The 14,014-nt window shown below is 33.9% G+C and overlaps 1 protein-coding gene across 2 annotated transcripts; it reads right to left on the minus strand.

Annotated features, from left to right (window-relative positions):
• Nucleotides 1–432: 432 nt before the first annotated feature.
• LOC109167296 (sulfate transporter 1.3-like) lies at nt 433–4,199 on the minus strand. Of its 2 annotated transcripts, XM_019316316.1 has the most exons (14): nt 4,144–4,199; nt 3,737–4,104; nt 3,529–3,577; nt 3,230–3,437; nt 2,976–3,150; nt 2,824–2,889; nt 2,423–2,653; nt 2,221–2,347; nt 1,842–2,128; nt 1,081–1,271; nt 910–995; nt 754–830; nt 508–657; nt 433–466 (listed from the first exon to the last, which is right to left on the minus strand). In XM_019316316.1, the coding sequence occupies exons 2-13, from the start codon at nt 4,082–4,084 to the stop codon at nt 520–522; spliced, it is 1,983 nt and encodes a 660-aa protein (XP_019171861.1). In that variant the 5' UTR covers nt 4,085–4,104; nt 4,144–4,199; the 3' UTR covers nt 433–466; nt 508–519. The 2 variants fall into 2 exon arrangements, with proteins under 2 accessions (XP_019171861.1, XP_019171859.1); XM_019316314.1 differs by lacking the exon at nt 4,144–4,199 and having other exon boundaries at nt 3,737–4,107.
• Nucleotides 4,200–14,014: the final 9,815 nt, after the last annotated feature.

Below are 14,014 nucleotides of genomic sequence, written 5' to 3' on the forward strand. Positions count from 1 at the left end.
CTATTGCCGAGAATCGAACATGAATTTTTTTTTTTTTAAAGTGGAACGCGCGTTTTTAGTCAAAACGACGTCGTTTTGCATCGTATGCACCATGCGCATGGTACATTCGGTTGCATAGCATAACTATTTGCTTACTTGCCCTTAATTTATATAACTATGGATTGAACCTGATAGCAATGAAATTAGAATATTATTTAATAAAATATTGGATTAGTATCATGCATTGACACCTCTAAATACACTACAGCCCAACAAGCTTTTCAACAAGAATTACAACTCAATTAAGATTGTTGCCAATGGGATATTGGAGAAACAGTCCAATGCCAGGGTCCCAGACCATAACACTTCATTCTTACAATAGATCACATAAACAAATGTCTATAAAGCATTACAAAGCAAGATAATGTATAGATACAATTTCCTCATCAATTTAAAAAAAAAAAAAAAAAAAACAGTTGTGATATTGACAGCACGATGACATGTAGAGCTTGCAGTTGTGTTTGTTCGTCTGCTCTTTCCTCAAGGCTCCATTTTCGGGGCAAGCGCCGTGATCGCGTCTGCAACCGTGAGGAAAATCTTGTCTTCTCCAATCACATCTGCAAGACCAGAGGTGTGAAGTTTGTCCATCACCTTATGCCCTGGATTTGCCAGAATAAGCTGTTTACAGACAACCAAAAAAATGTCAATTTCTTCTGTCACAATCCCATGTTTGATGAAAACCTCAGTGTCACTTTATTGTGTGTTTAAAGTTACCTGAACCTGTCTCTTCTCAAGAGACTTGTGCAGGTCTTCAATGGCGTGGATGCCACCCGTGTCTATATCAGTAACAGCTGCAAGAAAAGCCGCTTTTAGTCTCACTCTCAGCTTAATCTTTTTGTTAAACGGGGAAGGAAAGTGGAGAGAACTTACGTGACATATCAATAATCAGCAACTGGATCTTTGTGCCATTGTTTTCTTTCAGCTTTTCTTCTTCATCAGATAGCCATAACAGTGATCTGCAAAATTTAATTTAGGACTTCAATTCATTCAGTTCTTAGCCATATATAGCAGTAGCCATGTAGCTCAAAAGTAAAGTACTACCTGTCCCTGATATAGTTGCAGTTGGAGAAGTAGATTGCAGAATCAACTCTGAGAATGAGAATTCCAGGGACCTTTGTTGCATCTGGATATTGCACCACATTCCTGTAAATTGTGCTTCTGGGTATCTTCCCCAACACTGCAATTCGTGGCCTTGTCACTTGAAGCAGAATCTTTGCAAAAGAAATTGACACCTGCAGTAGTGACACAACCATAATTGGGCCATCATAATAACAAGAGCAGACCAGACTCCATAGAAAGCAAAAGGGTTGTGTTGCATTGCATTCCCACAAGATTACCAAGTTAAACTCTCATCCAGTGGTAAATAGCTATTAGCAGATAGATCTTAGCTGATTGGGTTAGTGTGTTTGATTAGTTAACATTGTAGGGAGATGTTTGATAAATAGCTGATTACATGCAAAATGATTTTCTCAAAAAACTGATCTAAAAGCCTACTTTGACTAGCTTTTTGAATTTTGTGTTTTAGAACAATAAGCTGTTAAAACAACTAATTAATCAAACATTTATATTTGTTGTTTAACCAAATCAAACAAGCAAAAATTGACTGATAAATTAACTACGTTACCAACTTCTTAGATTAAGTGGATTAGTTATGGGCAATCCAGGTGAAGTTTATTACGATGTTGACTTGGTAACCACAATATTACAAATTCACCTCTTAACCCAAATGGCCTATTGGTCTTCTTGGTTTGAGTGCCATCACACACACACAAAAGTGAATGAAAAGAGTGAAAAGTGCTTACAGCAATGAGGAGGCCAATCTCAACAGAGTGGAAAACAACACCAAAGAAAGCTCCCATGGAGGTAACGAAATCAAATTTATCAATCTTCCATAGCAGGATCATGGCATCAATGTCAACAAGCCCCACAACTGCAGATATGATGATGGAAGCCAGAATAGCATTGGGGGTGTATTTGAACAGCGGAGTGATCAGTAGCAGTGTCAGCATCACCACGCATGACATCACAATATTCGACACCATCGTGTGGCACCCGGCCATGTAGTTCACCGCCGACCGCGAGAACGATCCTGCATATATGCATGCATCCCAGTTTAAACCGAACAAATCTACTGACTCTGTTACAATGTAATATTTGTTCATAACTACTTTCTCAACCTACCAGTAGCTATATAGCAGGATGTCATGGAGCCTACAATGTTCATTGACCCTAATGCTATCATTTCCTTGTTCCCATCAAGTTGATAATCCTTCATGGCTGCAAATGTTCTTCCGATCGCCGCTGCTTCCTGCAAATCATCATCCCACAAACATAATAAGCTCCACACATGATCAATTAAGGTTGATAGTTTGTTTGGGCTTACAGTTAAGGCTATCATGCCGGCAACAACACCAATTTTGATTCCTTTGCTGAGGTATTCCCCAGAGAAGTAAATCTGGTCTGCAGATGCCGGATTAATGCCTTTCTTGATGTGGTTCACGATCTGGACGCCGTGCTTGTCAGCGTGGGTGATGAACACGAAGAAGGTTGAGATGACAACGGATATCAATGGCGCAATTGCAGGCACCCAGAAGTACTTCTTGTTCTTCTTCCCCTAAGAAGAACAATTTAACAGGATTCATGGTTGAGATTAAGAATCCAAAATAATGACAGAAAAGTAAAGAATGCAAGATTTAGGACGGGGATTGACAATGTGTCTCTATGAGACATAGACAACAACAAGGATGAATAGATAGATCCGTTAAAAGAATCAACGATTCTTACTATGTATTTGGCAGTGAGAAGGAAAACCAAGAAAGAGACTCCTATTAGTATAGTCTGCCAGTTCCACTGTTCACCCACAAAGAAACGTAATTAGGTCTAAATATATACATGGTATCATAGCATATTTAATTAAAGATTGAATCTTTTCTTACCCCATGATGTACTGAGCCCCAGACTGAATGCATGACAGATACAATATCGGTTTTCTTGGTGAATTTCTTGATGCCAAGAAGACCTTTGAGCTGTTGCAGGGCGATGGTTATGGCAGCGCCAGCCATGAAGCCCACAATAGCAGCATGCGACAAGAAATCAATCAAGAACCCTAATCTGAAAACGAATATCGAATTTGGGTATATATACTAACAAGAATATATAAAGATTAAAAAGTCTAAACTGATAGTTGAACCTGAAAAAACCAAGCAAAAACTGAGTGACGCCAGCGAAGAAGGTGGCGGTGAAGGCGAGGCGATGATACTCCCATTTATGGAGCTCAGGGTCGATTTCTTCTCGGAGAAGACTTCCCAGCAACAAAGACACCACGGCCACTGGACCTATTGCAATATCCCTTGAACTGCCCATGAATGCATAGATCAACGGTGGAACAAAGCTGCTATCTGTGTTTCAAATACACACCTCTAAACTTCAATTCTGCAATATAATCCCAAAATCCAAAAATTGAAATAAAAGTGAAAAAAAACTACGTACAAAGCCCATACTGAGGATCCAGATTCGCTAGTCCAGAATAACCAATATCCTGCATGGCAAAGAAAGCAAAACCAGCCAATCAAATTCTTTACCTTATATTAAAGGTCATAACCTTTGGTTAGACTGATGTCTCAAGGTTTCAAGTTCAACTCTTACTTAGAGTCAATCAGATCAGTTATGAACAACTTAAACTGGTTTAAGTACTGACCTGTGGAATGCAAAGGCTGGCAATGGTGAGGCCAGAAATGAGGTCACCTTTGAACTTAGTAAGGTTGTAGGATCTTCCCCAGTCAAATATGGGGCAGACAGCCTGCAATGCGAGCATGAATTTCCTCGACCTAGTTTGATCCTTAAAATGTCTCAGAGGCTCGTCGTGGAAGAACGTCTCCTTCACAGTCCATTTCAGCTCCTCGAACAAGCCCTGCTTCGGCGGCACTTCCACCTTGTGAATGTACGGCAACGCCTCCGCCGGCCGCCGCCAAGACGGCTCCCTGGTAATGTGGCCCGACGACTCTACGGCGGCGCCCACCGCCTCATCCGTCACACGCTTACTCATCGTCACCACAGAATATATATATATATATATATATATATATATATATATATATATATATATATATATATAACCCTAATAAAATTCACGCTAATGAATTGAGAAGCTAATTAAGCTATCGTCTTGCTTATATAGTTATGTATAAGCTCTTTTTGCACTGTCCCCACCGCTCTTCCTTCAACCTTAATTTAATAGCCCGTTTACCAATTCCGCAGATTTTTTTTGGATAACCAGAGATGAATAAATCACAAGAACCCTAATTAACTGATACCAGATGATAACTGAATAAATTATATTAAATAAACTTGATTATAAAATACAGGATACATGAATATATATGGTGAGAGAATCACAGAACAACTAAAATAGAGAGTCATAATCTAACTCAAATACATAAGTTCTAATAGTAGGCTAAAGAACATATAAACAAGTCTGAATTATTCATAGTTTAGGGTTCAAATCAATAAGGTTAATAGGCTGTTTTTAATTTGTTCACGTCAAACATAAAATCTTATGATTACCAAAATAGGACCAACTTACTGTGCCTAAAGTAGGTCAACTTATTACCAATTGTCCCGAACTGTTTACTTGTATGTAATCTTTATTAAAAACTCAAAAGTCAACGGTGGGCGTGTATGTATGTATACAAATCATAATACGTATTACGTAGGGCACAGGAATGAATGTAGATGGTATAACAGCAAAGTACACAATGGATATATATGACCCTAAAACTGGATTAAAAATATGTTGACAGCTGCCAATTTGGCTTAAAGAATCATCAATGATTAAAGGAAATGGATCAGCTAATTAATGTTAATATTGTGGCTATCCATAAAGTGTTGACTTAACAATTTTACGGAATATGTTAAAAAAATTTAGCATAGAAAGTGGTTATTTTGTGGTATAAATATATATGGGTCCACTCTTGATTTGGGTCAGATCAGAGTATATTCGGATTCTTCATAGTAAGACGAATATATTGATATATTGTACGCTCAAAATCGATAATAAATGAATGAGAAATTAATTCTTAAAATAGACTTATTTAAGTTAGAAATGAAGGTGAAAAAACTTTATAAAAGCACTTGTCCCACTATTGTTATTTTTGTACTTTTATCATAACCATCACTCTTTTGTTTTTAGTGACGAGAGAAACGCACAACTACTACTTGAGAGTATACATTGGGTAAATTTTACCTTGTGACCTTATCCTATAAATAACCACAAAAATGTCAACCAGCCTAGGTTTCTCATAATTGATAGGCTCAAAAAAAAAAAAAAAAAACAAACAAACAAAAAAACAAAAAACCATAAATCTTGATCAAACGGTTCCAACACAGTCTAAACAGATCGAGCAAAGGTTTCAAAGTTCAAACTATCTGATACTTATTCCACAAAGCCATATAATAGTCACTTTTTAGAACTTCACTGAGTATTTATAAATGCATGTACAGTGCCAAATTTTTTCAACTTCAAAAAAAAAAAAAAACAAACAAAAACAAAAACAAAAAACTGTGTCCTGACGTAATGGCTTGCAGACAAATCTTATCATTGTTGTAAACAATTATTATATTAATATTATATATATATATATATATATATATATATATATATATATATATATATATATATATATATATATATATATATATATATATATATATATATATATATTGTATATTAAATAGAAAATTATTGGTTGAAGAGTTGAAAGATTTGCAATATAATTGCCCTTCCAGGAGGAAGCTAAGGATTCCCAAAATTTACTATTTTCAGACTTTTAAATTTCTGTATTTTGCTCTCAATCCATTAAGGCGTTAATTATTGCAATTCACTATTTAATAAATAGTATTATTTGTTATTACAGAGTCAGCAATACACAATTTTTTTTTTTTTTTAAAGATTGACAAGATGTCAAATAAATTTTTTGAGTACTAAAATGTCAAATAAATATATTAAAAATTAATGAATTTGTTATCTACCCATTCAAGCACTCCCAATATAGTATAAAATTTTGTTTTTCATCCCAATGCATGCATGGGACTACTTTTAGGGTCCGTTTGGAAAGCAGGAAAATGACTTCTGGAAAATGTTTTCTGGAAAATGAGTCATTTTCCGGAAAACATTTTCCTTTCCAGTGTTTGGTTGCATTATGGAAAACTGTTTTTCTGTGTTTGGTTCATTTTCTGGAAAATGAGTAGAATTGTATAATTAAACATTTTAATTATTTTATTTAGAATATTACAACATGTATAATAATATAATAATATAATATTAATTTTAAATATAATAAAAAATAGCTATGTTTTTCAAAAAAAAAAAATTAATAATATATCAAAAATATTATGGTGGTGGTGGTGGTGTAGTGGTAGTGGTGTTATTCGTTATATAATAATAATAATAATAATAATAATAATAATAATAATAATAATAATAATAATAATTGGTGGTGGTATGACGGTGGTGGTGTGGTGGCGGTGGTATGGTGGTGGTAGCGACGGTGGTGGTTGCGGTGGTATGGTCGTGGAGGTGGCGGCGGCGGCGGTGTGATGGTGGTGGCGGTGGTTGCGGTGGTATGGTGGTGGCAGCGGCGACGGTGGTTGCGGTAGTATGCTGGTGGTGGCGGTGACGGCGGTAGTGGTGTTTGTGTGATGGTGGTGGTAGTATGACGGTGGTGGCAGTGGTCGTGTGGTTGCGGTGGTGGTGGCGGCGACGGTGGTTGCGGTGGTATGATGGTGGTGGCGGCGGCGGTGGTTGCGGTGGTATGGTGGTGGTGGTGGTGGCGGCGGCGGCGGTGGCGGTGTGATGGCGGTGGTGTGGTGGTGGTGGTGGTGGCGGTGGTGTGGTGGTGATGGCGGTGGCGGTGGTATGGTGGTAGTGGTGGCGGCGATGGTGGTTGTGGTGGTATGGTGGTGGTGGCGGTGGTAGCGGCGACAGTGGTTGTAGTGGTATGGTGGTGGTGGTGGTGGTGGCGGCGGCGGTGGTTGCGGTGGTATGGTGGTAGTGGTGGCGGCGACGGTGGTTGCGGTGGTATGGTGGTGGTGGTGGCGACGGCGGTGGTGTGAAGGTGGTGGTGTGGTGGTGGTGTGGTGGCGGTGGTATGTGGTGGTGGTGGCGGTGGTATGGTGGTGGTGGTGGTGGTAGTGGTTGCGGTGTTGGTGGTGGTTGTGGTGGTGGTGTGATGGTGGCGGGGGTATAGTGGTGGTGGCGGCGGCAATAGTGGTGGTGATGGTGGTGGTGTTGATGATGTTGGTGGTGGTGTGATGTTGGTGTAAAAGTTGGAAAATGACTTCCCCCCCAAAAAAGGGGAAGTCATTTTCCTCCAAAACAAGCCTATTTTCCAAAGTCAACGGAAAATGACTTCCATTGACTTGATTTTCCAGGCACATCCAAACACTGGAAACTTGGAAAATGATTTCCAGAACTCATTTTCCAGGTTTCCAAACACACCCTTAATCCAACAAATTTAAATTGTAATTCGCTTACTAAAAAGGGAAAATGAAAGAAATAAACAAAGAAATGTATATATCATTACTCCACTTCGAAACCTTCGGCATAGTTTTTTTAGTTTTATTTATCTTTTTTTTTTTGTTTTGTGACTTATGAGCTAAACAAGAATGAAATTTACATAATATAAGATTGTACTCCGTATGTATTTATCGTCGCAAAAAAAAAATGTGATTTATAATTTTGTGATTTTTAGTTTCAAAAACACAAATCCAAGACCAAGCACCAAAAAAAAATAAAAAATCTCTTCAGAATATTGCGTCCAGGTTCAATGAATCTAGCAAGTCAACGGTTTTATTTCACTTGAAGCAAATATTGTGCAATTTGTTCGAAAAAATATTAACAAATTGGTTGTCAAGGATCTTGTGGACCAATGGCACCAAATTAACTCACTTAAGTAAGAGATTGTGGGACTGAGTTTTAGTGGAAGTGATTATGAACAAATATTGCATTGTAATAGAGTTAAGTTGATTAAACATAATTTAGTACCAGAATATTATTATTACACTATAAATATTTTGCTTGGAATATAATGCAACGACTCTGACGGTCAACGCCTATGTGCCCTGGCCTAGTTAAGTAACTCGGGAAGGTAGCATCCAAGTTCCAACACATATACAGACACATAACACATTATTAGTTTGTGCAATTAACCAACAAATTGTTAATATAATTCTACTTAATAAAGTAAAAAAGATCAACTCTACATACATGATCCATATTGAATAGAAATTAATTTTACAATTATAAAAACATTAGATGTTATATCTAAGCGCGATACATAACATGTGGCTAATGTATGTTGTGTTTGATTAAGGTATTGCAAGTCAAAAATTTATATGAGACCATCTCATGCATTCTTGATCGTGAAAAATTATTTTTATTTTATTTAAACTAAATATATTTGAAAATATTTTAAATATAAGATCTAAAAATCACTTGAAATTACACCTGTTTTAATTTGATAATGTTAGTCTAAAAAAATAAATTTAAAAAAATAAGTGTTAGTAACAAGTTTTCTAAACATAAAACAGAGAATAAAAACTGAAAAATTAAAAAACATAAAACATAAGACAATTTATTAATGTAAATCGACCCTAATACTTTTACATTTTGAAAGTATTATATGTTTTTTTTTAAGTATTACAATTTTTCTTATAAGTAACAAATATTTTGTTCTTGATTAGTATTACATTTTTTATTATAAGTATTATATTTTCACTTTAATCTGACCCGCCTTACGAATTATTGTTTATATTGGAGTCGGTCTATTTTATTACTCTTTTCTTTTCTCTTTCTCTTTTTTTTTTTATTTTTTTATTTTTTTTTATTTTTACACTCATTATTAAATCTTCTTCTACGATGCGTTCCAAAAAAAATCTTCTTCCACGATGGAATGTTGAAATTTGAGATTAGTTGGTAAGTGATTGTATAATTGTATTACTTATTTTAAACTATTTTTACTAGAAACTTATGAATATGGCCCCTGGTTTATTAATTTATTGTCACGGGCCAATTGTGTATTTTTTTAATTGTTTAGTCAATTTCATATAATGTTTGTAATATTTTAATTACTAGCCTGATATGTGTGCAATGTACGTACTAAATATTAAGTATTATTTTTATGTTAAGATGTTAAGAACTATTAGTATTATGAAATAATTTTTTATAGAAATATCTGTGCTGATTTTAGATATATAAGTTTGGTACATTTAATGACAACTGACATATATAAATGAAAATAGACAATTTATATAAGATATACATCTTGATTAAAAATTAAATAATAACTAATAAAAATTTACAACTTATTGAAAACTTCTCCGCTAATAATAACTTTTTTTCATCTGTTTGAACTAGACCTGGCAATTATCGACACGACACGAAAATAACGGGTTAGTGTTTAGTCTTAACGTGTTCCGGGTCGTTAACAGGTTGACCCGTTAAAGACCATTTATGTTTCACGTCTTAATGGGTCAACCCGTTAAACATATTAAGAACCTGTTTAACCCGTTAATATTATCGTGTTAACTCGTTAACACGAACCCGTTTATCCAACCTGTTTATAACCGGCTAATAACCATTGTTATGAATGAGATTACAAAAGATATTATGAACATGACTAAGGACGAATGTACTACATTAGGGCAAGATCCTACGAACCAATTATTGATGTTCAACAATTTGAATTTTTATTGTGTTCAATTTCATTCTAAAAACTAGTATGGACTCCTTTAATTATGATTTTTGGATGTTATTGTTATCATTTTATGAATGCTATGAATTGAATATTTTAAAATTTATTTAATAGATTGAACTGTAGGTTTTATTTCTTCTTTTATAGAACTTAACTTTAAATTTTAGTTTTTTTAAATATATTAATAGAAATAGCAGGTTTCGTGTCATATCGTGTCCACACGACTTGAAACATGTTAACAAAACGTGTCTATCGTGTCAACCCGTTACAAACCGTGTTCGTGTTAAAATTTGAACTCGTTAACCATAACGTGTCGTGTTCGTGTTTAGCCTTATCGTGTTCGTCTCGACCCGTTAACGGACCCGTACGTATACACGAATTGTCAAGTTTAGTTTGAACAATTCTTTCTCCGCTAATCACGGCAAATTATTGTGTGAACCATGGTCAACACAATGTTATGTGCATCATAACAAAAAAATACATTTTTAATATACTAATTGTACATTATTTTTGTACTGAATGTACATTATAATATACATTATACAATATAATGTACACTCAAAACAAAAATAATGTACATCTCCTGAATACAATGTACATTAATTTTGTATTGAATGTACATTACTTTTGTATTGAATGTACATTATTTTACAGTAGATAAATTATGATTCACACAACTTGTGTGGACCATGGTCCACGGAATAATGATTGGCTAATCACGCTAATTGGTAATCTGCCATGGGCCATAAAGCCCACTTTAGAACTTATTTCGACCAAAATGATTACCTGGCTCGGCAACTTCACCTAATATCGGGACGTTATGCCATGGAACCGTGTTCACCATTCATGGTGAACACGGTTCCAACGGTGTTAGTACACCGTTATCTTCTTCTTCTTTTTTTTTTTTTTTTTTTTTTTTTTTTTTTAATTAATTACGTGACTTTTCTTCTTTATTTTCATATTTTGCGGTTTCACTTTAATTTGAGATGAATAAAGATTTCGAACATTCATAAATTATGAATTCATGCCTGCACATTCACTTTGGAACCATGCCTACACATTCCCGTCCGAAATCACTGACATTCATAAATTATGAATCCATGCATGCACATCCACTTTGGAACCATGCCTACACATTCACTTTGGAACCATGAGATTATGAATTTTCTGTTATAAGATTATGAATTTTCTGTTATGAGATTATGAATTTTCTGTTATGCGATTATGAATTTTCTGTTATGAGATTATGAATTTTCATAAAATTCATAATCTCATAACAGAAAATTCATAATTTGATCAAACGCGCGCCGTTAACTCCACATCCGCGAAATTTTATTTTTTTTTGCCTAAAAACGACGTCGTTTTGCCTTGTGTTCACCATTCTCGGTGAACACGATTCCATGGCATAATTTACGGCTAATATGATCATGGGCATTTTTCCCTCCCGGCCCAAACCAGCCTATATTTTTGTAGGCAATTTATATCAATAGTTATGCAACTTATGCTTTGCAAAACGGCGTCATTTTGACTAAAAACGCGCGTTCCATTTAATTATTGTGGATATATAGTTATGAATTTGTGGATATATAATTATGAATTTATGGATATTCAATTCATTCATTGTGGATATTTAGTTCATTCATTTTGGATTTTATGTTATTCATTCACTGTGAATATATACTTATGAATTTGTGGATATATAATTCAAATTATGCACAAAAAATGCTATTGCCGGGAATCGAACCTGGATATATATATATTTTTTTAAGTGAGATGCACGTTTTTAGTCAAAACGACGTCGTTTTTGCAACCGTGTGCACCATGTATGGTGCACACGGTTGCACAGCATAATTTGCGAATTTATATCGTGAACCTGGTCTAATATACAAAAATTGACTTTATAATGTACATAATTTATGTTCGTAATACACATAAACATGATATAATGAACATAAATTATGTGCATTATGAACATGAATTCTATGCATTATGTTAAGTGTTTATATATCTTCAACTATATAATGCACAAAATTTATGCTCATTATATCGTGTTTATGTGTATGTATATTATGAATATGAATTTTGTACATTATAAACATAATTTTGTATATTGGATCAGACCCTAGTCTACAATATAATGATTGATTTTTGTATACAATGGACTTTTTAAAAAAAATTGGCATACAACTTATACTACCAGTAATGGTCCGATTCGCTTGGTGGGTTCATCAAAAACATGTAAACTAAGTTGAGAAGCTATGAAATCATAAGTCATATAAATTGTGCATTTATTTGCTTCTCTGAAATTATATTTAATTGATCAAACTCATTTTCTGTTTAACAAAAGTACAAAATCCAAATAGCCACAACTGAGTGGAAGAGCAGGGCCCGTGTAATATGCTAATCTGGTCTCTCATATGCTCTGTTTGGCAAATCGAGCTGAAAGCTGAAAAGCTATAAGCTCAGAGCTGAAAATTAAAGAGCTGTTAAACTAGCTGTTATAATTGAAAGTGTTTGGTAAAATCAGTTTTTTGATGAGCTGATAAATGTAAAAAGACTAAAAAAGACATCTTTATAAAATTTAAATATTAGTTTGTTTACATATTAAAATTTAATATTGTGTCTTAAAAAAAAATATTTTGAAATAAAACTATTAGCATAATCATGATCTAGCATCTCATAATGAAGTAGCAATATTGCTGCAAATCTCATAATAATAATAATAATAATGATAATTGCGGTGAAAGGTGCGGATAAAGGAGAAGAGAAAATGATTTTAATTGAGAAAGGTAAATTATGTTATTTCTTTAAAATAATAAGAATAAATATAGAAAAAAAAAAAGTTAGGAAGCTAGGAGTTTATTTTGAAACACTACCTAATGTAGCGTTCCAAAATAAGCTATTATTTTAAGTTAAGAGCTTATTTTGGGAACATTACCAAATAGAGCTTATAGCTTATTAGTAGCTTAAAATAAGCTATAAGCTCTTAAATAAGCTCTGTCAAACAGAGTGGACAGATCTTTTTTGTGCACACCAACATTTAGCCTTATCCGCTAAATTATTGAGTAAGTCCTAAAAATTTGAGATTCAAATTTTTTGGAAGAATAATTAAACACATATCCTTTTGATATACAAATTATACTCCACTTGACAACTCCATTCATAAATTATACTCCGTAAGTCTTTAGTGGTAGGCAGAGTCAATACAAGAAATTTCATTGCAATTTCTACGGTGAGGATAAATGTGCCAATTGTTAGCCAGCTACCCCTTTATTGCATTATTATGTAGACCGCAAAGTCTTTCCACTACACAAAAATATCTAATAAGATCATCTATGACAATGGATGATGACGTCAAATTGAAAACAAATAATACTCTCTAGAAAACAAAAAACTATAAAATGAAAACACATTTTCGTACATAAAAATAAAACAAGAAAACGTGTGAAAAATAATTTTCTTTTTATTATAACTAGTATTTACACCAATGCGATGCACGGACTGTATTTGTTATAATATATTAATAATTACATGAATATTTAATAGTGTAAATTATACCAGTGAATATTATATAGTGCAATTGATGATTTTAGTTTAATCGATTATGTTTTATAATGTTATTATTGCTTTAATTCGAGGATGGATAAAGATCTTGTAAGAAAATAACTAGGAAATTATATTAACAAAATAATGGAAGGATGATAAATTTGAGTCGTGTAAAAGTCACATTTTACTTAAAATTTTATTTTGCTACACTCCAAAGGTACTAGGAGCATTGTAGTCTAAGTTTTCGAAGATAAAACAAGTTTTGATCTAATTTTTGAGCACTAAACAATTAGATCCAGTGAACAGGAACAAGGAAAGAACACAAGTTCTTTGGAAATATATCTCTTTTTTTTTGAAATAATTAACTGTCTTAATGATTTAACTAACCGTACGCGATTAATTAATCCAAACAATGAATATTAAAGAAACAAAATAAGATATTCATAAGCAAGGAGAAAGGCAGAAGAAAAAAATACTCTCGAGGATTTTCCTTAATCTTTCTTTTGGATGTTTTTTCTTCCTAAATCTTTCTCACTTGCATGGCATAACCCATATATATAGATATGAATATATGATGAGTTCTTCGTTTAAGATAGAAAGAAAAGGAATAAAACCAAAAAAAATAAAAATAAAATGCGAAGAGGCATAGGAGACAAAGCATCTTCCATCAACTTTCCTCC

This window comes from Ipomoea nil, unplaced genomic scaffold, assembly GCF_001879475.1.
Source record: "Ipomoea nil cultivar Tokyo-kokei standard unplaced genomic scaffold, Asagao_1.1 scaffold3147, whole genome shotgun sequence".
NCBI lineage: Eukaryota > Viridiplantae > Streptophyta > Magnoliopsida > Solanales > Convolvulaceae > Ipomoea > Ipomoea nil.